At 45.9% G+C, this 26,804-nt stretch overlaps 1 protein-coding gene across 1 annotated transcript in view; it reads left to right on the top strand.

The window, feature by feature from the left end:
• The window catches only part of LOC137439910 (nuclear receptor corepressor 1), a 345,171-nt gene that overhangs the window by 224,295 nt on the left and 94,072 nt on the right, over positions 1-26,804 (top strand). The window contains 2 exon segments of the mRNA XM_078768007.1: positions 24,906-25,003; positions 25,647-25,843. Coding sequence (XP_078624133.1) covers positions 24,906-25,003; positions 25,647-25,843 — 295 coding nt within the window.

Here is a 26,804-nt window from a genome sequence, read left to right as displayed (position 1 = left end):
GGTTGGTGTGACGGGTTCTCTCTCCTTCCCTCACAAGCTTCAGGACTCTTTCTCTCTCTTTCTTAGTCCCACCCAGTCCAACAACTTCCTCTCTTGCTTAGTCCAACTCAAGGCCTTTCTGTCTTCTGATCTCCTCCCTCCTCGACTCTCTCCGGGGGCCTCTGCCTCGGGTTATATAAGCCCCACCCTTGACCCTTTTGCGAACCTCCCCAAAACGTTCTCTCTCCGCCCTCTAAAGCCAACCCCTCGTTCTGGGTTGGTCGGCAAGGGCTGGTTCACTCCTCCCCTCTATGACGAGGTGGGGACCCGCCTTTCTTCCCCAACCCTGCCTCGTGGCCAATGGTGGATAAAGAGAAAACCGCCCAAAATGCAGTTGGCAATTGACGAAAAGGGGGAACGGAGGTTTTGGGAATGGGAATGAAGGGAATCTATCTCTTTCACTTGGTGCAATGGAGTACTTCTATTAATGGGAGACACAGCCTTACCCTAAAACACAGAATAAGATATAACTATCGAACAGGGGTATTCTATGATTGGCTGACGTGTATGCTTGTGGACTAATTATGGGACGCCCTTTTGACCTTTACACAGCTCCGGAGGCAGGAGGCGCAGACTCAAGCAATATTCATCACCAATTTACCACAATACAACACAATCAAAAAAATACAGTCCTCATATCCGCAACAATATATCTCTCTCTGTCTGCATATATATCTCTCTCTCTCTGTCTGCATATATATCTCTCTCTCTCTATCTGCATATATATCTCTCTCTCTCTGTCTGCATATATATCTCTCTCTCTCTCTGTCTGCATATATATATCTCTCTCCCTCTGTCTGCATATATATATCTCTCTCTCTCTCTCTGCATCTGCATCTCTCTGTCTGCATCTCTCTCTTATACCTTGCTGACTGTCGCTCTCTCTTTCTCCCTCTCTATTTCCTCCCACCCCTTCCCAGACCATGCCTTTCTCCACTCCCACTCACTCCCTTCCCTCCCTCTCACCACCCCTATTAATGCCTTAATGATATTGAAAGCAAATGATAGAGACAGACAGACACACTCTGAGACTTTTACCATACTGGGTCGGCTCTCTTGTGTAAATTTCCTATGGCTGTGCTTTTATCATAGGTCCAATTAAATGTCTTAGTTTTGCTTTTGCTTCTGTAAAAAAAATGCGTTTATGTGGATTGTAAATCTGGAATCTCAATTGCTGTTTTCATTTTAATATTTTTTGAGGTATTCTGTTTCTGCTACCAAGCCCCTTTTCCTTTTTTCCTTCGGGAAATGCTGATATTTTGATGCTTTTTAGCCCTTCTGGCACCTTGCCTTCTAACGGTTTGAACTGGCACACCCAGTTTGGGGGTAATTCAATTGGAGCTTTTGAAAATAGAGCAAAGGGAAAATCATGACTGTTGCTGCATGCAAGTGTCAGTTAGTTCTCTGGTGCAGGTTTGACATTGATTTGTCACCTGATGGTTTGATATTGACTTGCCACCCCATGGTTTGATATTGACTTGCCACCCGAGGGTTTTATATTGACTTGCCACCCGATGGTTTGATATTGACTTGCCACCCGATGGTAGATATTGACTTTGCCACCCGATGATTTGATATTGACTTGCACCCGATGGTTTGATATTGACTTGCCACCCGATGGTTTGATATTGACTTGCCACGCGATGGTTTGATATTGACTTGCCACCCGAGGGTTTTATATTGACTTGCCACCCGATGGTTTGATATTGACTTGCCACCCGATGGTAGATATTGACTTGCCACCCGATGGTTTGATATTAACTTGCCACCCGATGGTTTGATATTGACTTGCAACGCGATGGTTTTATATTGACTTGCCACCCGATGGTTTGATATTGACTTGCCACCCGATGGTAGATATTGACTTTGCCACCCGATGGTAGATATTGACTTGCTACCCGATGGTAGATATTGACTTGCTACCCGATGGTTTGATATTGACTTGCCACCTGATGGTTTAATATTGACTTGCCACGCGATGGTTTGATATTGACTTGCCACCCGATGGTTTGATATTGACTTGCACCCGATGGTTTGATATTGACTTGCCACCCGATGGTTTTTTATTGACTTTGCCACCCGATGGTTTTATATTGACTTTGCCACCCGATGGTTTGATATTGACTTGCCACCCAATGGTTTTATATTGACTTTGCCACCCGATGGTTTTATATTGACTTTGCCACCCGATGGTTTGATATTGACTTGCCACGCGATGGTCTGATATTGACTTTGCCACCCGATGATTTGATATTGACTTGCCACCCGATGGTTTTATATTGACTTGCCACCCGGTGGTTTGATATTGACTTTGCCACCCGATGGTTTGATATTGACTTGCCACGCGATGGTCTGATATTGACTTTGCCACCCGATGGTTTGATATTGACTTGCCACGCGATGGTTTTATATTGACTTGCCACCCGGTGGTTTGATATTGACTTGCCACCCGATGGTAGATATTGACTTTGTCACCTGATGGTAGTTATTGACTTGCCACCCGATGGTTTGATATTGACTTGCCACCCGATGTTTTGATATTGACTTGCCACGCGATGGTTTGATATTGACTTTGCCACCCGATGATTTGATATTGACTTGCCACACGATGGTTTGATATTGACTTGCCACGCGATGGTTTTATATTGACTTGCCACCCGATGGTTTGATATTGACTTGCCACCCGATGGTAGATATTGACTTTGCCACCCGATGGTAGATATTGACTTGCCACCCGATGGTTTGATATTGACTTGCCACCTGATGGTTTGATATTGACTTGCCACGCGATGGTTTGATATTGACTTGCCACGCGATGGTTTGATATTGACTTGCCACGCGATGGTTTGATATTGACTTGCCACCCGATGGTTTGATATTGACTTGCCACCCGATGGTTTGATATTGACTTGCCACCCGATGGTTTGATATTGACTTGCCACCCGATGGTTTGATATTGACTTGCCACGCGATGGTTTGATATTGTCTTGCCACCCGATGGTTTGATATTGACTTACCACGCGATGGTTTGATATTGACTTGCCACCCGATGGTTTGATATTGACTTGCACCCCATGGTTTGATATTGACTTGCCACCCGATGGTTTGATATTGACTTGCCACCCGATGGTTTGATATTGACTTGCCACGCGATGGTTTGATATTGACTTGCCACCCAAGGGTTTTATATTGACTTGCCACCCGATGATTTGATATTGACTTGCCACCCGATGGTTTGATAATGACTTGCCACCTGATGGTTTGATATTGACTTGCCACGCGATGTTTTGATATTGACTTGCCACCCGATGGTTTGATATTGTCTTGCCACCCAATGGTTTGATATTGACTTGCCACGCGATGGTTTGATCTTGACTTGCGACCCGAGGGTTTTATATTGACTTGCCACCCGATGGTTTGATATTGACTTGCCACCCGATGGTAGATATTGACTTTGCCACCCGATGGTAGATGTTGACTTTGCCACCCGATGGTAGATATTGACTTGCCACCCGATGGTTTGATATTAACTTGCCACACAATGGTTTGATATTGACTTGCCCACGCGATGGTTTGATATTGACTTGCCACCCGATGGTTTGATATTGACTTGCCACCCGATGGTTTGATATTGACTTGCCACCCGATGCTAGATATTGACTTTGCCACCTGATGGTAGATATTGACTTGCCACCCGATGGTTTGATATTGACTTGCCACGGGATGGTTTGATATTGACTTGCCACGCGATGGTTTGATATTGACTTGCCACCCGATGGTTTGATGTTGACTTGCCACCCGATGGTAGATATTGACTTTGCCAACTGATGATTTGATATTGACTTGCCACCTGATGGTTTGATATTGACTTGCACCCCATGGTTTGATAATGACTTGCCACCCGATGGTTTGACAATAACTTGCCACCCGATGGTTTGATATTGACTTGCCACCCGATGGTTTGATATTAACTTGCCACCCGATGGTTTGATATTGACTTGTCACCCGATGGTTTGATATTAACTTGCCACCCGATGGTTTGATATTGACTTGCACCCCATGGTTTGATAATGACTTGCCACCCGATGGTTTGATATTGACTTGCACCCGATGGTTTGACAATAACTTGCCACCCGATGGTTTGATATTGACTTGCCACCCGATGATTTGATATTGACTTGCCACCTGATGGTTTGATATTGACTTGCCGCCCAATGGTTTGATATTGACTTGCCACCCGATGGTTTGATATTGACTTGCCACCCGATGGTTTGATATTGACCTGCCACCCGAGGGTTTTATATTGACTTGCCACCCGATGGTTTTATATTGACTTGCCACCCAATGGTTTGATATTAACTTGCCAGCCGATGGTTTGATATTAACTTGCCACCCGATGATTTGATATTGTCTTGCCACCCGATGATTTGATATTGACTTGCCACCCGATGGTTTGATATTGACTTGCCACCCGATGGTTTGATATTGACTTGCCACCCGATGGTTTGATATTGACTTGCCACGCGATAGTTTGATATTGAACCGAGGGTTTTATATTGACTTGCCACCCGATGGTTTGATATTGACTTGCCACCCGATGGTTTGATATTGACTTGCACCCCATGGTTTGATCATGACTTGCCACCCGATGGTTTGATATTGACTTGCCACGTGATGGTTTGATATTGACTTGCACCCCATGCCCCATGGTTTGATATTGACTTGCCACGCGATGGTTTGATATTGACTTGCCACCCGATGATTTGATATTGACTTGCACCCCACGGTTTGATATTGACTTGCCACGCGATTGTTTGATAATGACTTGCCACCCAATGGTTTGATATTGACTTGCCACCCGATGATTTGATATTGACTTGCCACCCGATGATTTGATATTGACTTCCACCCGATGGTTTGATATTGACTTGCCACCCGATGGTTTGATATTGACTTGCCACGCGATGGTTTGATATTGACTTGCCACCCGAGGGTTTTATATTGACTTGCCACGTGATGGTTTGATATTGACTTGCCACCCTATGGTTTGATATTGACTTGCACCCGATGGTTTGACAATAACTTGCCACCCGATGGTTTGATATTGACTTTCCACCTGATGGTTTGATATTGACTTGCCACCCGATGGTTTGATATTAACTTGCCACCCGATGGTTTGATATTGACTTGCCACCCGATGATTTGATGTTAACTTGCCACCCGATGGTTTGATATTAACTTGCCACCCGATGGTTTGATATTGACTTGCCACTCGATGGTTTGATATTAACTTGCCACCCGATGGTTTGATATTGACTTGCCACCCGATGGTTTGACAATAACTTGCCACCCGATGGTTTGATATTGACTTGCCACCCCATGGTTTGATAATGACTTGCCACCCGATGGTTTGATATTGACTTGCACCCCATGGTTTGATATTGACTTGCCACCCGATGGTTTGATATTGACTTGCACCCCATGGTTTGATATTGACTTGCACCCGATGGTTTGACAATAACTTGCCACCCGATGGTTTGATATTGACTTGCCACCCGATGGTTTGATATTGACTTGCCACCTGATGGTTTGATATTGACTTGCCACCCGATGGTTTGATATTGACTTGCCACCCGAGGGTTTTATATTGACTTGCCACGCGATGGTTTGATATTGACTTGCCACCCGAGGGTTTTATATTGACTTGCCACCCGATGGTTTGATATTGACTTGCCACCCGATGGTTTGATATTGACCTGCCACCCGAGGGTTTTATATTGACTTGCCACCCGATGGTTTTATATTGACTTGCCACCCGATGGTTTGATATTAATTTGCCACCCGATGGTTTGATATTGACTTGCCACCCGATGATTTGATATTGACTTGCCACCCGATGGTTTGATATTGACTTGCCACCCAATGGTTTGATATTGACTTGCCACGCGATGGTTTGATATTGACTTGCCACCCGAGGGTTTTATATTGACTTGCCACCCGATGGTTTGATATTGACTTGCCACCCGATGGTTTGATATTGACTTGCACCCCATGGTTTGATAATGACTTGCCACCCAATGGTTTGATATTGACTTGCCACGCGATGGTTTGATATTGACTTGCACCCCATGGTTTGATCTTGACTTGCCACGCGATGGTTTGATATTGACTTGCCACCCGATGATTTGATATTGACTTGCACCCCATGGTTTGATATTGACTTGCCACGCGATGGTTTGATAATGACTTGCCACCCGATGGTTTGATATTGACTTGCCACCCGATGATTTGATATTGACTTGCCACCCGATGGTTTGATATTGACTTGCCACCCGATGGTTTGATATTGACTTGCCACGCGATGGTTTGATATTGACTTGCCACCCGATGGTTTGATATTGACTTCCCACACGATGGTTTGATATTGGCTTGCACCCCATGGTTTGATAATGACTTGCCACCCGATGGTTTGATATTGACTTGCCACCCGATGGTTTGATATTGACTTGCACCCGATGGTTTGACAATAACTTGCCACCCGATGGTTTGATATTGACTTTCCACCTGATGGTTTGATATTGACTTGCCACCCGATGGTTTGATATTAACTTGCCACCTGATGGTTTGATATTAACTTGCCACCCGATGGTTTGATATTGACTTGCCACCCGATGATTTGATATTAACTTGCCACCCGATGGTTTGATATTGACTTGCCACCCGATGGTTGGATATTAACTTGCCACCCGATGGTTTGATATTGACTTGCCACCCGATGATTTGATATTGACTTGCCACCCGATGGTTTGATATTGACTTGCCACCCGATGGTTTGATATTAACTTGCCACCCGATGGTTTTATATTAACTTGCCACCCGATGGTTTGATATTAACTTGCCACCCGATGGTTTGATATTGACTTGCCACGCGATGGTTTGATATTAACTTGCCACCCGATGGTTTTATATTAACTTGCCACCCGATGGTTTGATATTAACTTGCCACCCGATGGTTTGATATTGACTTGCCACGCGATGGTTTGATATTAACTTGCCACCCGATGGTTTTATATTAACTTGCCACCCGATGGTTTGATATTGACTTGCCACCCGATGGTTTGATATTGACTTGCACCCGATGGTTTGACAATAACTTGCCACCCGATGGTTTGATATTGACTTTCCACCTGATGGTTTGATATTGACTTGCACCCGATGGTTTGACAATGACTTGCCACTCTGACCTTGATATTGTCAGGAGATCAGAGTTTATCTCATTCAAACAGCATAAATACAATATTCTCGATGTATATGTGCCACCTTCTTTGGGATTTTGGGGTTGTCGAATGAGTAAGATGAAATGAGGGATGAGATGCATTACCGGCAACCCAATCAACCCTATACTTCCTTGCCGACTCATTTTGATCATTTCCTTTCCACTTTCGTCAGCAGGACTCACGATTTTGGTAGTTTCCACATTTTTTTCCTCTACCATGTCCACTTCTACGTGGTAGGAAAAAAAGTGAATGATCATCACATGCATGGCATTAACTTGTGGTATGGTATTATTGATAATTGTGTTGTCAACAGTAACGGCAGATGGTGCTTTGTTTGAATGTAGGGATTGGAAAAATTCTCAGAATGCTCTCAAAATCTTGCACATTGTCACCCCGACAAACTGAAACCCACCACCCTTCCCTCACGATACGTCAACAATTTCCTTTTCATCAGAATCTAATGGGTCCTGGATATGAACGTTACTGATGTGTCAATGGGAGTTTGGACTAATAGATGTCAAAACAATCGACATCACATTCATCCAATTGACTTTCCAGAGTGATGAATGTACGATGTCAACATTTGTAAGACGTTGGCTTTTGACATCCTTATGTCGCATGAAACCCCATGGCCACATCAAAAAAACTCCAGCTATTACATAAAACGACCCTTTAAACTCTCAAAAATATTTCCCACTTTGTACGAGCAATTCTATTTCGCACATTTGAAGTGCCCGATGAGTGTGGCTTTTCTATCAACTGAACGGATTTTGTAAAACTCATTTTCACGCTCTATAGCAGCCGCCCTTGACCAATGAAATAGCTGGTCACATTGTTGTTTGTGGTCTTTAAAAGAAAAATAAATAACTCCAGAAGCAAGGAGAACTAAAACGGAACAAAATAAATAAGGAAATTGCAGTTCATTGAAGCGTAGGTTCCCCCTCCCCCCCCCCCTCCCCTGCCCGCTTTCCGTGCAATTCGTGTTTTGATATGCCAGAAGTTTTTGAGGGGAAATTTTTATTGCATACCTTATACCTAAATGTTTTATTATTATTATTATTATTGTTATTGTTGTTATTATTGTTATTAGTCTCCAGCCAATTTCACTAGAGGGGACTATATAGGTTTGCTGTCCCTTTGTCTCACTTGTGCTTTTTCCCATATCCTTTAGCATATTGAACTGAAACTTGGTACATGGCTTTATTATTATAAGTTACAGAACAAGTTTGAGTTTCAGGGCATTTAATCAATTCTTTCAATTTGTTATGGCTTTACTACGCAAAATATTGGGACCATTTGGGGACGGGACATGTATTGCAAAGCAATCTCCCTCTTGTTCTTTTTATCTAATATATTCAACAGAGCGGTGTCTGTATGTATGTTTGTCTTTGTGCATTAACTACGACGCGACCTGATGCTTTCTGAGTTTCACGAAGAAGAAGAAGAAGAAGAAGGATTATCAGAAGCGAAGTTTCTCCGTAATGTTTTCTGAGTTTGAAGAAAAGGTTTCTCGCTGAGTTTGAAGATCTGATCGATTCCAAATTTTCAGAGTATACTCAGGGGTCCCTCATTAGGTTTTCCATGAAATATTTTTCAAAAAGAATTCGATATATATACGTATATATATTTTTTCGAATTTATCGTGTGTTGTTATTTGGATTATTTGTGCCACAGCAGATTGCCCACCGAGAGTGGGCTGAGAAGGGCACACCCACTAACAGGTACTCTCTGAGAGTGGGAGTGCCACCTCGTTGTTATATAAATTATAAAAGGATGGTGTTTGTCTGTCTTCGTTTCTAATCGCCTCTCTCACCACTTCATGCATAGTTACCAAACTTTGTTGGCAGAATTCGGTCTTACGGTTCTGCTTATGGCATCTAATTGTACTTATAATTTAGTTTATTTAATTATTTACTCATTCAATTACTATAATGGAGAACGTCTTTGGCTACTGCACAATGGGGAATTGTGTGAACGCAAGCACGGCACCCAGGCTGAACCAAGGACATTGCCCAACACACTTGAGAAGGCCCCGCAGCAGATATCATTCTTTTTTTTCTCACAACTGGCTATTATTGCACAAGCTGAGGTTCTTGCTAATGTAGCAGTTGGATGATGTACAGATACAACACAACTTAATTTTGTGTGACAACTAGACTAATTTCCAAGACGCTACATGTCGCGTGTCGAAGCCGGCTGCTGCGTGACACAATCACTTCTCACGTACAACCTTTGCTGCTATATTAGCAGCAATGCCTTTTGCTGCTATGCCTTTTGCCAATCCAAAATGAGAATAATTATTATATTCAGACCCAAGTCTAAATTCTGACCCAAATTGTTATGCATGTTATCAGAAACATTCATTTTTTGCCTAATTGCAGCAACCAAGTGAGTAAATTTCAAGCTTTCAGTCATAATCGACAATCACATTTTGGTGCTCGTGCTAATTCAGAGCAAAAATCTACCATAACAAAATGTGTTCATGGCACAACTTTTCACAGTTGTGTTCACAAAATGAATTCCTTATTGGTTGGCCTGAAGAGTGTGTGTGTGTGTGTGTGTGTGTGTGCGTGTGTGTGTGTGTGTGTGTGTGTGTGTGTGTGTGCATGCGTGCGTGCGTGCGTGTGCGTGCGCGTGTCTCCTCCATAACTCCAAAACCATAAAACCTAGCAGCCCCAACCTTTGCATGCATACTTATCAAACTCCAAGGGAGTGCATAAATGAAAAATGGGTCTTTTGGTGTGTTTAAACACCCCTTTTGAAGATAATTTAGTGTCTATTTATGTGTGTAAATGATGAAACCACCAATAAGCGAATAAGCTCATCACAAATAATACAAATAAATAAATACAAACAAATAAATCCTTGCCAAAATGGCGGTGCGCCATCTCGGTCAGCCCTCTGTCACATCGCTGGGTTATTTCGCTGCCATTTTGTTTCGGCCTCTTCAAACGTGCCACACCTTGGAAACACGATGTACTCTCACAGACTCATTAATGCATATAAATGATATAAAAAAACATATAATTGAAATCATATAATTTACTTTAAGCAAGCAAAGCTCTGATACCTCCTTCTGCATATTTTCACAAGAAAATGGGAAATTGCCAAAGCATGAAACTTAACTTTTTCTACTGTTCGGAGAATTATATTGAGTGAAGAAAAGATTAAGGAATTGTGCCGAAAATAACCAGCTTCATTGAGCTGGTTTCATGAAAATAATTTTGACGTGCCTTGCACTTGAAACACGATCTACCCTCACAGAATAACGAAAGTATATAATCAAAGTTCTGAGATTTTAAAAAGAGAGTGGGAAATCTATATAGTATTACGGATCTATATGGTATGTCTGACCATGTGGCGTATATATAGCCTTGCAAAATAATGCCATAAAAGCAAACTGTTCCTCATCAACCAATGTTTGTAAGTCATGGCGATACAGTTGCAAGCAGTGCAATTGACTTTTTATCACAGCGGACATCGTTTTTCAAATTAAAATTACAAATGTTAAGGACAATGTGAAGATGATAAAATTAATGTGTTATTCTTCAACCGTTTTGTTGGAGTGCTTGCTTGAGTGCTTAAACCACTTGGCTTCCATGGTGATACGGCAGCTTGGTACTCTGTGGGGACATCCCAAGAATTTGGAAGGCAAAATTAAATAGAGGATTAAAAGCAATGGGATAAGCACGATGGCCGAGAGGTATGCACACTCGCTCCAAGCCGTCTAACCTGGGTTTCAATTTCAACCCAGCTATAAACTGTCATTCCGGCATTTCACACAGGCAGGGTGATTCATCATTGTGTGTGCCGTCCTTCAGATCGATGTTACACTGGGCATCACAACTGCCGCATTTTGAACCCCCTCCTCTCTGCTCCTCACTCTTCCCTCCCCCAGCCTCATCCTCCCTTCACCTCACCTTCTGCCCTCCCCACCCTCTCTCTACCTCCCCCAACTCATCCTCACCCCCTTGCTCACCCACCCGTCCTCCCTCCTCTCTCTCCCCTCCACCCGCCCCTCCCTCTCCATTTCCCTCACTCCCACCTCCCTCCTCGTACCACCCCTCCCTCCCAGAGTGTACAGTATAGCAACATGTGGTGAGGCTCGCTTGCCCCCCCCCCCCCCCCACTCCTTTCTCCCCTCTCGCTCTAAAAACAGGTGCAAATGGAACATAGCAGATAGGAAAATGAAACAGCGACAAATACAGCCCCAAAGTTTGCGAAAAAGACAAAATAAGAATATAAAAAGAAATATCAAGAAATATACACCGACAACCAAAAAGGAATTGGACAGAGGTGGGGATAGACAAAGCTTATTCGAATGAAAAGATCAGCTCAACTGGGACGGAGAATGAATCATAATAAATGCCCAAGATCAAGGACACTACACCAATGGGTTAAAAAGGGAACTGAGTGAAACGGACGGACAAGTGTAGATTCTGCAAGACAGAAACAGAAAATACTAGTCACCTGCTCTCGGGATGCAAAAAACTATTATCAGAATAACTTTACACACAAAGGCACAACAAAGTATGCAAAGTGATTCATTGGCATATCTGCAAAAATTTAAAAATCCCAGTACCAGAAAATTCATGGAAACGTGAACCAAGGGCAATCATTGAAAATGAGGACGTCATGCTCACGTACGACCTGATGATTCCATCGAGCGTTAACATAGAAAACAAAGCATTGCTTTCGGACATTGTACTCAGGAACAAAAAGGAAAAGACAGCATTGATTAATTATTGAGATACCAGTACCCAGCGATTTTGGCCTAAACAACGCAGAAATCAAGAAAATGGCCAAATATGAGGGTCTCAAAAATGAGGTCAAGATATCTTGGAAGCTGAAGAGCATCGAAATTGTACCAGTGATAATTGGAGCAACAGTAATGATGATGAAGAAGAACCTCACTGGGATTTAAAAAAACCATACCCAGGATATTACCACAAATGAACTACAACTGGAGACAATCCGGGGTTCGGTGACGATCCTGAAAAGAGACCTTGGAACAAAACTCTGAAAAAGTTGAACATCTTGGTCCATGAAACGTGATCCCTTAACGAAGGGGAGATGGATACTTTGGGTCCTTGGAGGACTCCGCTCCATCTCCTGAAACCCGCAAATGGAGATAACAACCAACCGCACGCACACACACATACACACACATACACACACAAACACACGCACACGTTCACAGGTTTTATTGTTTTTTTTATCATTATGTCTGTAATTGCACTGTTTTGTACCAAAAAACACACTTTATAAACGGGTTATTGGCAACACATCATGTGATGTAAGGCTCAAGACCAGTCAATAATGACATCCATTCATGTCATAATGGAATGAATGTCTCAAAAGGTCAATAATGTGTAAGCACCATTAGAATGAATGACTGCCGCAACCCTCCACCTCATTCCCTGAAGAAGCAGCCAAGGAGAATCCAAAGGGAATTGTTGCCATTGCTAGTGCAAAGCAGCTTCCAACTCTGCCGGAATCTGCACGGGAGCGTCCATTTTTTAAAAGTCTACGTGTGCCCAAGAACCCTTTATTTGAAGCTTGCTCTTTTTGCTCTTTGCTCTTTTTGCTCTTTCAGCTCTTTCTTTTTGCTTTGAAGCTTGAAGCTTTTGCTTTATTTGCTCTTTCACGAGCCTCGATCTTGTATACAAAAAAAAAAAAAAAAAAAAAAAAAAAAAAAAAAAAAAAAAAAAAAAAAAAAAAAAAAAAAAAAAAAAAAAAAAAAAAAAAAAAAAAAAAAAAAAAAAAAAAAAAAAAAAAAAAAAAAAAAAACCCAAGTCTCTAAGCATTCGTCTCGTGAAAAGTGGACAGTTGTTGTAATGTAGAACAACAACGTGGTCCGAATTATTGCTGCGGTACGTTTTCTTGTCGGGTTACCCTGCACAGTGACCAGGTCAAGCTTGCAATCGTAACCGGCAGCTCCATATCCGCGACGGGATGGACTCGTGGGTGTATGTTCGTGGGTGTGTCGAGGCCGTGTTAAGTTGCCAGAACACCTGAGTTCTGCCGTCAGTTAGTTGCAGGAAAAACATCTTTCATGAGATCAGCGGATCTTCCTCTAGGATGTGAGATTCCAATGTCAATGTGCTCGGCACCATCATGACTAGCGCGGTGCTTTTTGTTCTGGGGTGAGAAGAGGATGTCCTATCTGTCTGCTGACTTTGTAACCAGCAGCACGTAGCCGGTCTTCCCTGAGTCGTCCAGATCGAGGCCAGTCTTTGTCATCATTGGGTTGTTGGTGTAGGCTGACCAATATTGCCAAAATCAGTCCGATGAGAGCCAGGGTGACGTGCAATTTCACTGCAGGACATCCCAGCATGGTTCTTCCCAATAATTTGCCATCTTTGGGCCTCACCATGTCTTGTGTGGGTCATAGTCACACAATCCGCCAATCAGGTACATAACAATATCGTTACCTTCTCCAAACCGTATATATTGTTAGCTTCTCCAAAGCGTGTATGTTATTGAATGAATGTTGAGCAGAATGTTGAATGGAGTTGGAAGCAAAGAGAAGCTGATGTTCCAGGTGTTAAGCCTTCTTTTATTTTTTTTACTTCCTCAAAAAACTCTGAGACTATTTTCTCTTTCTTCACTTTTCTATCAATGTAGATCTTTTATTTAAGGCCTGCCCTCGATGAGGCCTATATAGTCCGTGCCTGGAGCCTTCAACATTAAAAAAAAAGAGTTGTTTTCCTGCTCTAACAAAGGGTGAACTTCCAAAACATCAGCTTAAACTTGCTTTCCGCGGTTGTTGGCATACTCGGACCGATTGTTGGCATACTCGGACCGGTTGTTGGCATACTCGGACCGGTTGTTGGCATACTCCGACCGGTTGTTGGCATACTCCGACTGGTTGTTGGCTTACTCCGACCGGTTGTTGGCATACTCCGAAGGGTTGTTGGCTTACTCCGACCGATTGTTGGCTTACTCCGACAGGTTTTGGCATACTCCCACCGGTTGTTGGCATACTCCGACCTGTTGTTAGCATACTCTGACCTGTTGTTGGCATACTCCGACCTGTTGTTGGCATACTCGGACCGGTTGTTGGCATACTCCGACCGGTTGTTGGCATACTCCGACCGGTTGTTGGCTTACTCCGACCAGTTGTTGGCATACTCCCACCGGTTGTTGGCTTACTCCGACCGGTTGTTGGCATACTCCGAAGGGTTGTTGGCTTACTCCGACCGATTGTTGGCTTACTCCGACAGGTTGTTGGCATACTCCCACCGGTTGTTGGCATACTCCGACCTGTTGTTAGCATACTCTGACCTGTTGTTGGCATACTCCGACCGGTTGTTGGCTTACTCCGACCAGTTGTTGGCATACTCCCACCGGTTGTTGGCTTACTCCGACCAGTTGTTGGCATACTCCCACCGGTTGTTGGCTTACTCCGACCGGTTGTTGGCATACTCCCACCGGTTGTTGGCATACTCCGACCGGTTGTTGGCATACTCTGAAGGGTTGTTGGCTTACTCCGACCGATTGTTGGCTTACTCCGACAGGTTGTTGGCATACTCCCACCGGTTGTTGGCTTACTCCGACCAGTTGTTGGCATACTCCCACCGGTTGTTGGCTTACTCCGACCGGTTGTTGGCATACTCCCACCGGTTGTTGGCATACTCCGACCGGTTGTTGGCATACTCTGAAGGGTTGCTGGCTTACTCCGACCGATTGTTGGCTTACTCCGACAGGTTGTTGGCATACTCCTACCGGTTGTTAGCATACTCCGACCGGTTGTTGGCATACTCCGACCTGTTGTTAGCATACTCTGACCGGTTGTTGGCATACTCCGACAGGTTGTTGGCATACTCCTACCGGTTGTTGGCATACTCCGACCGGTTGTTAGCATACTCTGACCGGTTGTTGGCATACTCCGACAGGTTGTTGGCATACTCCTACCGGTTGTTGGCATACTCCGACCGGTTGTTGGCATACTCCGAAGGGTTGTTGGCTTACTCCGACCGATTGTTGGCTTACTCCGACAGGTTGTTGGCATACTCTGAAGGGTTGTTGGCTTACTCCGACCGATTGTTGGCTTACTCCTACAGGTTGTTGGCATACTCCAACCGGTTGTTAGCATACTCCGACCGGTTGTTGGCATACTCCGACCTGTTGTTAGCATACTCCTACAGGTTGTTGGCATACTCCGACCTGTTGTTAGCATACTCTGACCCGTTTTTGGCATACTCTGAAGGGTTGTTGGCTTACTCCGACCGATTGTTGGCTTACTCCGACAGGTTGTTGGCATACTCCGACCTGTTGTTAGCATACTCCGACCGGTTGTTAGCATACTCCTACCGGTTGTTAGCATACTCCGACCTGTTGTTAGCATACTCTGACCGGTTGTTGGCATACTCCGACAGGTTGTTGCATACTCCGACCTGTTGTTAGCATACTCCGACCGGTTGTTAGCATACTCCTACCGGTTGTCAGCATACTCCGACCTGTTGGTAGCATACTCCGACAGGTTGTTGGCTTACTCCAACCTGTTGTTAGCACACTCCGACCGGTTGTTGGCATACTCCGACAGGTTGTTGGCTTACTCCGACCTGTTGTTCGCATACTCCGACCGGTTGTTAGCATACTCCTACCGGTTGTTAGCATACTCCGACCTGTTGTTAGCATACTCTGACCGGTTGTTGGCTTACTCCGACAGGTTGTTGGCATACTCCTACCGGTTGTTAGCATACTCCTACCGGTTGTTAGCATACTCCGACCTGTTGTTAGCATACTCTGACCGGTTGTTGGCTTACTCCGACAGGTTGTTGGCATACTCCGACAGGTTGTTAGCATACTCCGACCGGTTGTTGGCATACTCTGAAGGGTTGTTGGCTTACTCCGACCGGTTGTTGGCTTACTCCAACAGGTTGTTGGCTTACTCCGACAGGATGTTGGCTTACTCCGACCTGTTGTTAGCATACTCCGACCGGTTGTTAGCATACTCCGACCGGTTGTTAGCATACTCCGACCTGTTGTTAGCATACTCTGATCGGTTGTTGGCTTACTCCGACAGGTTTTGGCATACTCCCACCGGTTGTTGGCATACTCCGACCTGTTGTTAGCATACTCTGACCTGTTGTTGGCATACTCCGACCTGTTGTTGGCATACTCGGACCGGTTGTTGGCATACTCCGACCGGTTGTTGGCATACTCCGACCGGTTGTTGGCTTACTCCGACCAGTTGTTGGCATACTCCCACCGGTTGTTGGCTTACTCCGACCGGTTGTTGGCATACTCCGAAGGGTTGTTGGCTTACTCCGACCGATTGTTGGCTTACTCCGACAGGTTGTTGGCATACTCCCACCGGTTGTTAGCATACTCCGACCTGTTGTTAGCATACTCTGACCGGTTGTTGGCATACTCCTACCGGTTGTTAGCATACTCCGACCTGTTGTTAGCATACTCTGACCGGTTGTTGGCATACTCCGACAGGTTGTTAGCATACTCCGACAGGTTGTTAGCATACTCCGACCGGTTGTTGGCATACTCCGACCTGTTGTTAGCATACTCCAACCGATTGTTGGCATACTCTGACCGGTTGTTGGCATACTCCGACAGGTTGTTAGCATACTCCAACCGATTGTTGGCATACTCCGACCTGTTGTTAGCATACTCCAACCGATTGTTGGCTTACTCCGACCAGTTGTTGGCATACTCCGACCGGCATTCGATCGATTCCATACATTGTTGCCCTCGCCAGAGGAGAGGGTATCGCATTTGGGCCCATTTGTCTGTTTGTCTGTTTGTCTGTTTGTTTGTCCGCACAGAACGTGAGTATTCTTTTCTCTCCAACCGTTGTTCCGATTGCAAAGCAATTTTCACCATAGGAGCGCTTCCTCCTGTATAAGTTTTTTAAATAGTAATTGTGACTTCATTGGTCACGTGGCGTGGGTGCCATCTTGGAAAAACCCAAAAACTTTGAACCTCTATATCTCGAAAACTGTTCCATGGAAAAAAATTTTAAACATGTCTCATTGTCAAGTACTCCACATGGGGACACCATGTGCATATATTAATGATGATGTCATTGGTGCCTTCATTATGACGTCATAATCAGACAACTAGAAACTTGATCCGATCAGTTAGAAATTTCTTGAGCACGATCCACACAAAACTAGATTCAGATGGGACGCTCGAAACCTTAACGCCACCGAGTCTCCCTTTTCATACACCGACTTTCATTTTCTCATCTGTGGGGAAAACTTGAGGACCGATCACTTGGTCGCGTCGGTCATTTTGCTTCAGTCTAGCTCTTTGGGAATTCCACTTGAACGCACTCCCATTCTTTCCCTCTCTCATATTCCTTCCACGTAGGTCAGCACTCTGTTCGGTCACAAAGGACACAGTGACTGTTACCTCTGTTTACCTTTAGCACCTTCTCTCATTTTCTTTGTTCTCTCTTGGCTTGTACTCCAAGCACCGCCCACCCCCTTTCTGCTTTTTGGTTCTGCTCAGCCAAATCTTGCATGTAAAACGCACTTTTAATACAGTGTTTGCTTCCCTGACCTTTCATGGCTGTTTGTACACTTAGCTTGGATTCATTTAGCGCTCATTTTCCCAAGTTAATGAGTACTGCAGAAATTTGTCGAGTCATTTTTTAAATGGGGAATCAATGGCAGCTTGTGTAAACCCCGGTGCTGTGTCTCATGTTTTTGTCTACCTGTGTTTGCGAGTGATTTCTGTTGAGGCTCCTCCATGAGCCTTAAACCCTGTAAACAAACAAACAAATGCTTAACCGTTGCGTACTATCCAATCTGATGGGTAATCTCTCTGGGCCTGTGTGGTGGCCTTTGTCATTTGCTGATGTTGAAATAATAAGACTGAATGTGGTGGTTTTGACCTACGTCCTACAGGACTTTGAAAACGTGGGTGTAATATATCCCCCATCATCCCTCCTCTTCCCTCATCATCCATCTTTCCCTGACTCATCTCCTCACCTCTCATCATCCCTCTATCCCCTCCTCATCCATTTCTCCCCTCATCCCTTTCTCCCCTCATTATCCCTCTATCCCCTCCTCATCCGTTTCTCCCCTGATACATCCCTTTCTCCCCTCTTCATCCCTTTCTCCCCTCCACATCCCTTTCTCCCCTCATCATTGCTCTCTCCCCTCATCATTGCTCTCTTTTCTCATCATTCCTCTCTCCCCTCATCATCCTTCTCTCCCTTCCTCATTCCCCTCTCCCCTCCTCATCTCTTTCTCCCCTCATTATCCTTCTCCCCTCTTCATCACACTCTCCCCTCATCATCCCTCTATCCCCTCCTCATCCCTTTCTCCCCTACACATCCCTCTATCCCCTCCTCATCCCTTTCTCCCCTACACATCCCTTTCTCCCCTCATCATCCCCTCTCTCCTCATTATCTCTCTCCCCTCATCGTCGCTCTCTTGCCTCATCATCCATCTGTCCCCTCCTCATCCCTCTCTCCCCTCATCCCTCCCTTCCTCATCCCGTTGTCCCCTCATCATTGCTGTCTTCCCTCATCCATCCCTCTCTCCCTTCCTCATCCCTCTCTCTCATCACCCCTCTTTCTCTCATCACCCCTCTCTCTCTCTTCCTCATCCCTCTCTCTCTCATCATCCCTCTATCTCCCCTCATCATTGCTCTCTCCCCTCATCATTGCTCTCTCCCCTCATCATCGCTCTCTCCCCTCATCATCGCTCTCTCCCCTCATCATCGCTCTCTCCCCTCATCATCGCCCTCTCCCCTCATCATCGCTCTCTCCCCTCATCATCGCTCTGTCCCCTCATCATCGCTCTGTCCCCTCATCATCGCTCTGTCCCCTCATCATTGCTCTGTCCCCTCATCATCGCTCTGTCCCCTCATCATCGCTCTGTCCCCTCATCATCGCTCTGTCCCCTCATCATCGCTCTGTCCCCTCATCATCGCTCTGTCCCCTCATCATCGCTCTGTCCCCTCATCATCGCTCTGTCCCCTCATCATCGCTCTGTCCCCTCATCATCGCTCTGTCCCCTCATCATCGCTCTGTCCCCTCATCATCGCTCTGTCCCCTCATCATCGCTCTGTCCCCTCATCATCGCTCTGTCCCCTCATCATCGCTCTGTCCCCTCATCATCGCTCCTATCCCTCATCATCGCTCTGTCCCTCATCATCGCTCTGTCCCTCATCATCGCTCCTATCCCTCATCATCGCTCTGTCCCCTCATCATCGCTCCTATCCCTCATCATCGCTCTGTCCTCTCATCATCGCTCCTATCCCTCATCATCGCTCTGTCCCCTCATCATCGCTCTGTCCCCTCATCATCGCTCCTATCCCTCATCATCGCTCTGTCCCCTCATCATCGCCCTGTCCCCTAGTCATACCATTGCGTAGTTTTCTCCTGCAAAAATTGTATTATGTTTTACATCCGATAAGTTACCTAAACCTTGATCCTCCTCATGCTTGGTGTAGTGCTCAGTGGAATTTGTCATACTATCGGTTGGCGAGTTTGGAGTGAGTGCTCATGTAGCGGCGGAGGGGTGGAGGGTTGTCTGAGTGGGATTACGAGGTGGAAGATTTGTTTTAAACGCACAGAGCTCCGTGAGGCTAACCCCCGCTCTTGCAGGGAAAATGGCCTTAAAATGCCTGTTGTTTGTTGTTGTTGCACGGAGCTACGTGAAGATCTGTGTAGGGTGGAGAGTTGTGCAGTTGAATGCGTTTCTGAATTGAACTCTTCCATGTCGACCCACAAAGCTCCTTGGGAGCCGTAACCATGAGGTACAGAGTTCTTGTGGATGTGCAGCTGCATTTGGCGGATGCACGGGGTGGTTCTCCACTTAAGCTGTGGCCAAAAGCAGCATGCCACTGCCTGTCCCAAGTTGACCCATACGTCTTTAACCACTTGCCACTCTGAATGATTCTTCCATACATCAATCCAGGTTTTATATCTCGCCATCACAAAACGAAGGTGGTTTTTATCTCCCATCTGCTCTGCTCTTTATCATTGTACCGGGCCTTGTTGAGAATGTTGGTTGACTCAGCACTTGGCAGGACTTGGTCTTGGATAAAAAAATTTATTTTGATGTCCAAAGCAAACGCAGCTTTGTTGCTGTCTGGGTTATTTCCCATTTTTGCCCTTGTAGCGCTTAAAATCGTCTCAAGCAAAATGCTGATCATTGGATGTGATTGTCAGTACTACGGCTTCCTAAGGTGCGACACCCGTGTGATGGCGAAGGTAATTTATTGTGCCGTGACCTGCCAAAAGATGTTCGGCATCGGAACGCATCTCTGCTTCGTAGGGTCACCTGAGGCCACCAGTTCTTGGCCGGGCGTCAACTCGCTTTTAATTGCTTCTCGCAACGACGTGTCCTCCCTTACGTCAAGGTGTGAAATAAGCACCTGGCTAGATCTCACTACGCCACTTGGGCTTGGCTCCGGTCCCGCACCCTGCGGCACACACCGACGCGCCCAATTATTTTGATGAGCGGTTATAAAGCCCCGAGTTGCCGGCAGAGTCATAACATGGCCTTGGTTGACCCCTCGATGGGCTTGATTTAGTGGCGGCGAAGCGGGGAGCCTGTTTTGGATGTCGAAATGCCGTGGCACTTGTTGTTTCTGCATTTGTTTTCCTGCTCTAGGAGCCATTCCGCCGAGCTAGTGCTGGACCAGGAGGCATCCAGAGCTATGTTTGGTGATGTACAAGTGCGTGGCTGTTTGTGAAGATGCCTTTGATCTCCAGTTTCTTCTGCTACGGGGATTTATGTGGCAAATCGGTGCCATTTTTGACGTGTCGGGGACGTTGCAGTTTGACGCAACGGTTTGATAACGAGGGGAGTGCGGTTTGATGTTGATACCGGCTGGGCCGTAGTTGTCACAGCTGCGAAATAGGACAAAGTTCACGCTTTTCGTAATTGCCTTCCCCATCTGTGACGCACTACCCGTTTTGTTAATCTGCCGTCAATGAGGAAAAAAAGTGTATATCTTGTAAATAATTTGATGTTTGTTTGTTTGTTTGTTACTTTTTCATGGCCAAACCGCAGCACTTGTAGGCCCCAAATATTGGGTACTTCAGAATCTGGCTGAGGTTTTATGCTACCAGACGCTGGCCTTGGATGCCATTTTGAGGTCACCAAAGGCCACTCACTATATGGTGTATATTGGGATGTGGGGTCAGGATGTGGGGTCAGTGCTGCCTTCGGCCTACAGGCAAAATCTTCCCCACCATGAGGTCAATAACTCCATAGCTTTTCAATGTCCAACACGTCCCAAAACTCACTCCGGGAAAAGCTCACCCAGCAGGACAATGTCGGGTAGAGTCCTTGTATAGAGTGAGCTACGACTTGCTGCGTCCTGAAAATTCTGGTCACATGGGCCGTGTACACTATTTCTTTCCATTTACCGCAAATCGGTCGGTTCCATGTGAGAAAATGATGAATACGAGGTGATTTTGTGTTGTTTTGGGGGCAAAATATAACTTTTCATCATCATGGGAGAAAGACCTTTTTCTTGATGGCCAAATATTATTTCAATGTAGAAGCTCTATTTCATTGTTATTCTCTTTCTCCTTATAATTATTTATTTAATCTTCATTCGTTCCTCATGTTCACTGCATGCCTATCTTTTTCTGTATGTATTTCCATCACTTTTTGACTTTCATCTCTTCACCTTTTTATCTACACTAGAAAATAAGATCCGTCGCTTCGCTGACGGAAATACCAATCTTTGCTGCGATGGCTAATCTACGGGAAAGAAAAAGAACCACCTTTAGAGGCCATTTCCCCCGCAGAGCAGGGGTTGGCCTTTTTTGGGCACCGTGGTTCCCTTTTTGGAGCGATGTTTTATGGCCCGGATGCCCTTCCTGCCGCCAACCCTGTTAGTCGCCTTTTGCGACTCGGGGAATTAGCAGTGAACTGGTACTCGATTTGCCGACCTCAGAAGGATGACAGGCTGAGTCAACCCCCTGGCGTTAATTCAGGATCGACCGGGATTCAAACCCAGGATCCCAAGCCGGCACCCTAACCGCTAAGCCAACACCAGGCTAACCTATGGGGGGGGGGGGGGGGGGGGAAAGGATTCCTGGGCGATCCTGCTCTCTGTGCAGGGATAACCAACGTCACGTGTTGGCATTTGCAGTTATAACACGCGTGTCCATTTACCCATTAACAAAAAAAAACTTTTTTTGGGGCTCACAAACATTCCCGGGAGTTACCGGAATCCACCGAAGTTGGATTTATTGAAATCCGTTAATCTGTTCTCAAGTTATAACACCACAGACAAACAGACAGACTGACACGGCTCCTTTAATAATATAGATGTTGTGTTTCTCTGCTCATCTTCATTTCTTTTTCCTTTTCTCTCCCTACCAATAAATTTACTTTGTGGACACAGATTATGTTGCATTAACTGGATAATGAACTAAAATAAATCATCGAATCGTCATCTTGGATTTGGGGAAAGTTTGATGAAGTGCAAGAACCGCAGTGCGAATGATATGCACACTGGGCAGGGCATAGCGTACACGCCCTGTGCTAATGATATGCACACTGGGCGGGGCATAGCATACACGCCCTGTGCTAATGATATGCACACTGGGTGGGGCATAGCGTACACGCCCTGTACTAATGATATGCATACTGGGTGGGGCATAGCAGACATGCCCTGTGCTAATGATATGCACATTGGGTGGGGCATAGCAGACATGCCCTGTGCTGATGACATGCACATTGGCTGGGGCATCGCGTACACGCCCTGTGCTGATGACATGCACATTGGCTGGGGCATCGCGTACACGACCTGTGCTAATGATATGCACACTGGGCGGGGCATAGCGTACACGCCCTGTGCTAATGATATGCACACTGGGTGGGGCATAGCAGCCGTGCCCTGTGCTAATGATATGCACACTGGGCGGGGCATAGCAGACATGCCCTGTGCTAATGATATGCACACTGGGTGGGGCATAGCAGCCGCGCACCCTGTGCTAATGATATGCATACTGGGTTGGGCTTTGCTAATGATATGCACACTGGGTGGGGCAGAGCAGACGCACCCTGTTTTAATGATATGCACCCTGGGCGGGGTTTTGCTAATGATATGCACACTGGGTGGGGCAGAGCAGACGCACACTGGGCGGGGCTTTGCTAATTATATGCACACTGGGCGGGGCATAGTAGCCGTGCCCTGTGCTAATGATATGCACACTGGGCAGGGCATAGCAGCCATGCCCTGTGCTAATGATATGCACACTGGGCGGGGCATAGCAGACATGCCCTGTGCTGATGACATGCACATTGGCTGGGGCATCGCGTACACGCCCTGTGCTAATGATATGCACACTGGGCGGGGCATAGCGTACACGCCCTGCGCTAATGATATGCACACTGGGTGGCGCATAGCGTACATTCCCTGTGCTAATTATATGCACACTGGGCGGGGCATAGTAGCCGTGCCCTGTGCTAATTATATGCACACTGGGCGGGGCATAGTAGCCGTGCCCTGTGCTAATGATATGCACACTGGGCGGGGCATAGCAGACGCGCCTTGTGCTTATGATATGCACACTGGGCGGGGCTTTGCTAATGATATGCACACGGTGGGGCAGAGCAGACGCACCCTGTGCTAATGATATGCACACTGGGCGGGGCATAGCATACGCGTCCTGTGCATGCCACACCGCACTAGGCAAGCATAGATAGACATGGATACCGTCATGCGGGTGCTTCACAGGCAGGATGATTCATCAGTGTGTGTGCTGTCCCTCGGGTGGACGTTAAGCGGGGTGTCCTGTCTACTATTAATTAATTGGTGGATGTTAAAGATCCAGCGGTGTCCTTCGCCAAGAGTAGGCGAATTATCACCGGCATCCTGAACAAGTTACAAATTTCTGCCCTGACTAATTGCTGGGAAGGCAATGGCAAACCACCTAGTATTACCTTTGCCAAGCAGCCAAAGATTTGCCTTCAAGCAGAGCACTCCGTCACTCAATCGAACTTCTCAAACTCTTTCTCATTTTTTCACTCACAATTGTTATCTTTTCTAATTATCTACTCTCTCGATGGTGTGCGCACCTGGCGTGAATGTTGCGCCTCTATTTCTGTCTTTCACTTTCCTTCTTCCAATTCTTTGAGATGTCTACATTCTGTCACTTCCTGCGTCTTTCTTCTGCTCACACGCTCTGTACACCTCACATGAGGAACTCATCAGTGTAAACCTTTACTCGTACATTACACTTAATTTGCCGCGGTTTCTGTGTTATATTTAAGGTTAAATCAATCCTGTCTGATTGTACGAGTATATGCTTATTCTGACGGGATGGAAGAAAGAAAAAAAGCATTAAGTAATATTTGGAGATAGAGAAAATTTAAATTGAGAAAAGTGGGATTAAGATGGGATATAGGAAGAGAGGGAGAGAGAGAGAGAGAGAGGGAGAGAGAGAGGGAGAGAGAGGGGGAGAGAGAGAGAGGGAGAGAGAGAGAGAGAGGGAGGGGGAGGGGGAAGGGGAAGGGGGGAGGGGCATAGAAGCAACAAGGTTACACATGCATGGGCCGGGCCTAATTGCACCAAGCTTGCATACCTAATAAACATTTGGATGTGTCGTTTCTCCAATGATGTGTAGTATTGTGTTGATCCCTACAGCTACCACGTCCACAGCTGGAGGAGAAGGAAGAGAGGGAGGATTTGAAGGAAGAGAGGGACGAGGATGGACCTCGGGAAAGCAGGGAAGACTGTTGCAGGTACTCCCTTTTTGTGCATTATTTTCCCTTTTCATTCACGGATGTTCTATTTCATTCATAGGATGCCTGTTCCTTTAGCCATTGTGTGATTGTCCGGTGTGGAGTTGTCACCCCGAGGGTTCAAGTGGTGGAAAAATGGTTGTTGTGGTTTGCAAGTGCAATGCAGGCTGTTTTTGTTTTGAACCAAGTCAAAATCCAAGATGGCCGCCTTGCGTCTTCCACTTTGTCAACTCACATCACTTCACCGACGGGGGACCTAGGCGTAACGCTTGTTGTTTTGAACACAAGTTGCACACAACCCTGGGTTAACTTGAACTTCCCACCCCACTCCCGCCATCTTTTTATCTTACCGACTGCAATATTTATGTATACTATACCATATATATATATATATATATTTAATACTATGTCTGGTCCCCTGCTTCCCAACTGTAAAAGCCTTGCAGAGGAAAATTTCCGAGGATTCCAGCAGAGATGTTGATATGCCTGAGGGATCAGAAAAAGTGTACAGATGTTTGAAAAAGATTCGGTGACGGAAGAAGGAATGCAAGTCTATTGAAATGTCGTGTGTATGACGTTGGAGCCTGTGCCTCCGATGGATGTGGATCTTGAGTGTGCGGGCAGCAACTCTCCGTGTGCTCAGCAGCTCACGGGACAGAGATGAGGCCGAAGAAGGGGAAGACCGTGAGGCTGCTCCCCCAAAGCGGCGCAAGACGACAGTCGGGCTGAGCAGACGAAAGGTCCGTGTGACTCGCTCGACGGCGGGAGAGCCCGTGCTCGAGGAAGCACCGGTCCCAACTGCAGGTGTGCCGGCCCTCATTGAGCCCAATGCACCAACAGGTGGGCTTGTGCAACAAAACTCGGCGTTTATTTACTGTTTTGGCCATTTTATTCTAGTCGTTTATTTATTTAAATATTATTTTAAAAATTGTTGCACTTCACTGTCCAGACAATCATTTTTCTTTTTCTCATTCATCCTTTTGGAGAAAGGGGATGATTGTTGGGGGGGGGGGGGGGGGGGTTTCATTCCAAAGGCTGATCTGTCACAACCAAACACTGTCTCTCCTGGGAAACGCTAGGAACCAGATGGTGACCCCATTCATAGTCCTCCTGACACCTTCTGTTTTTACTAAAACAGCTTCTTCTGTGTCCCACCTCCTCCTTCCTTACATCTGTCATTACCATTCCCATTATGGGGTGAAGTAGGTTTGAGAGTTAGTTTTAATGCCCGTTAGGAGGTTGCTGATTAGGATGTGAGATGCATTGCTTTGGCACCGTTTTTGCCTCATTGAGCACCCGACCCTCCAGAGCTCATGGTAAGTCATCCATATTCGTCCGGGGTTGTACAAGACGTCAGGAGTAGGCTTTTGGGTCAGACTATCGTTCATTCTTTCATTCGATTTTCTGTTCAAAGACTTTGCCATGCGTAAGCCGAATAAGGCCGTTTTGGCCAACAGATTGACTAGTGGCTTAAGCATGGTGAGAGCATTACAAAACACGACGTATGTTTTAGATGGAGGGGCCTTGCTTCATCGAGTGCGATGGCTGGCTGGAAAGACGTACAAAGAAGTGATCATGCAGTACCTTTTGTATGTCCGTTCCAAGTATGGAATATGTAGCATCGTTTTTGACGGTTATGAAAGTGGACCCTCAGTGAAAGACCACGAGCACCAGAGAAGGGCTGGAAAAGCTTCAGCAGATGTTCAAATCAGCGAAGAAATGCACGCTCACAGAAATCAACAGCTCTTTCTCGTGAACGAAAAAAACAAGACCCAGTTCATCAATTTACTCAGCCACTATC

The sequence above is a fragment of the Myxine glutinosa genome, chromosome 14 (genome assembly GCF_964187855.1).
Source record: "Myxine glutinosa chromosome 14, kmMyxGlut1.1, whole genome shotgun sequence".
NCBI classification, from domain to species: Eukaryota; Metazoa; Chordata; class Myxini; order Myxiniformes; family Myxinidae; genus Myxine; species Myxine glutinosa.
This window is presented reverse-complemented; position numbering and strand designations above follow the sequence as displayed.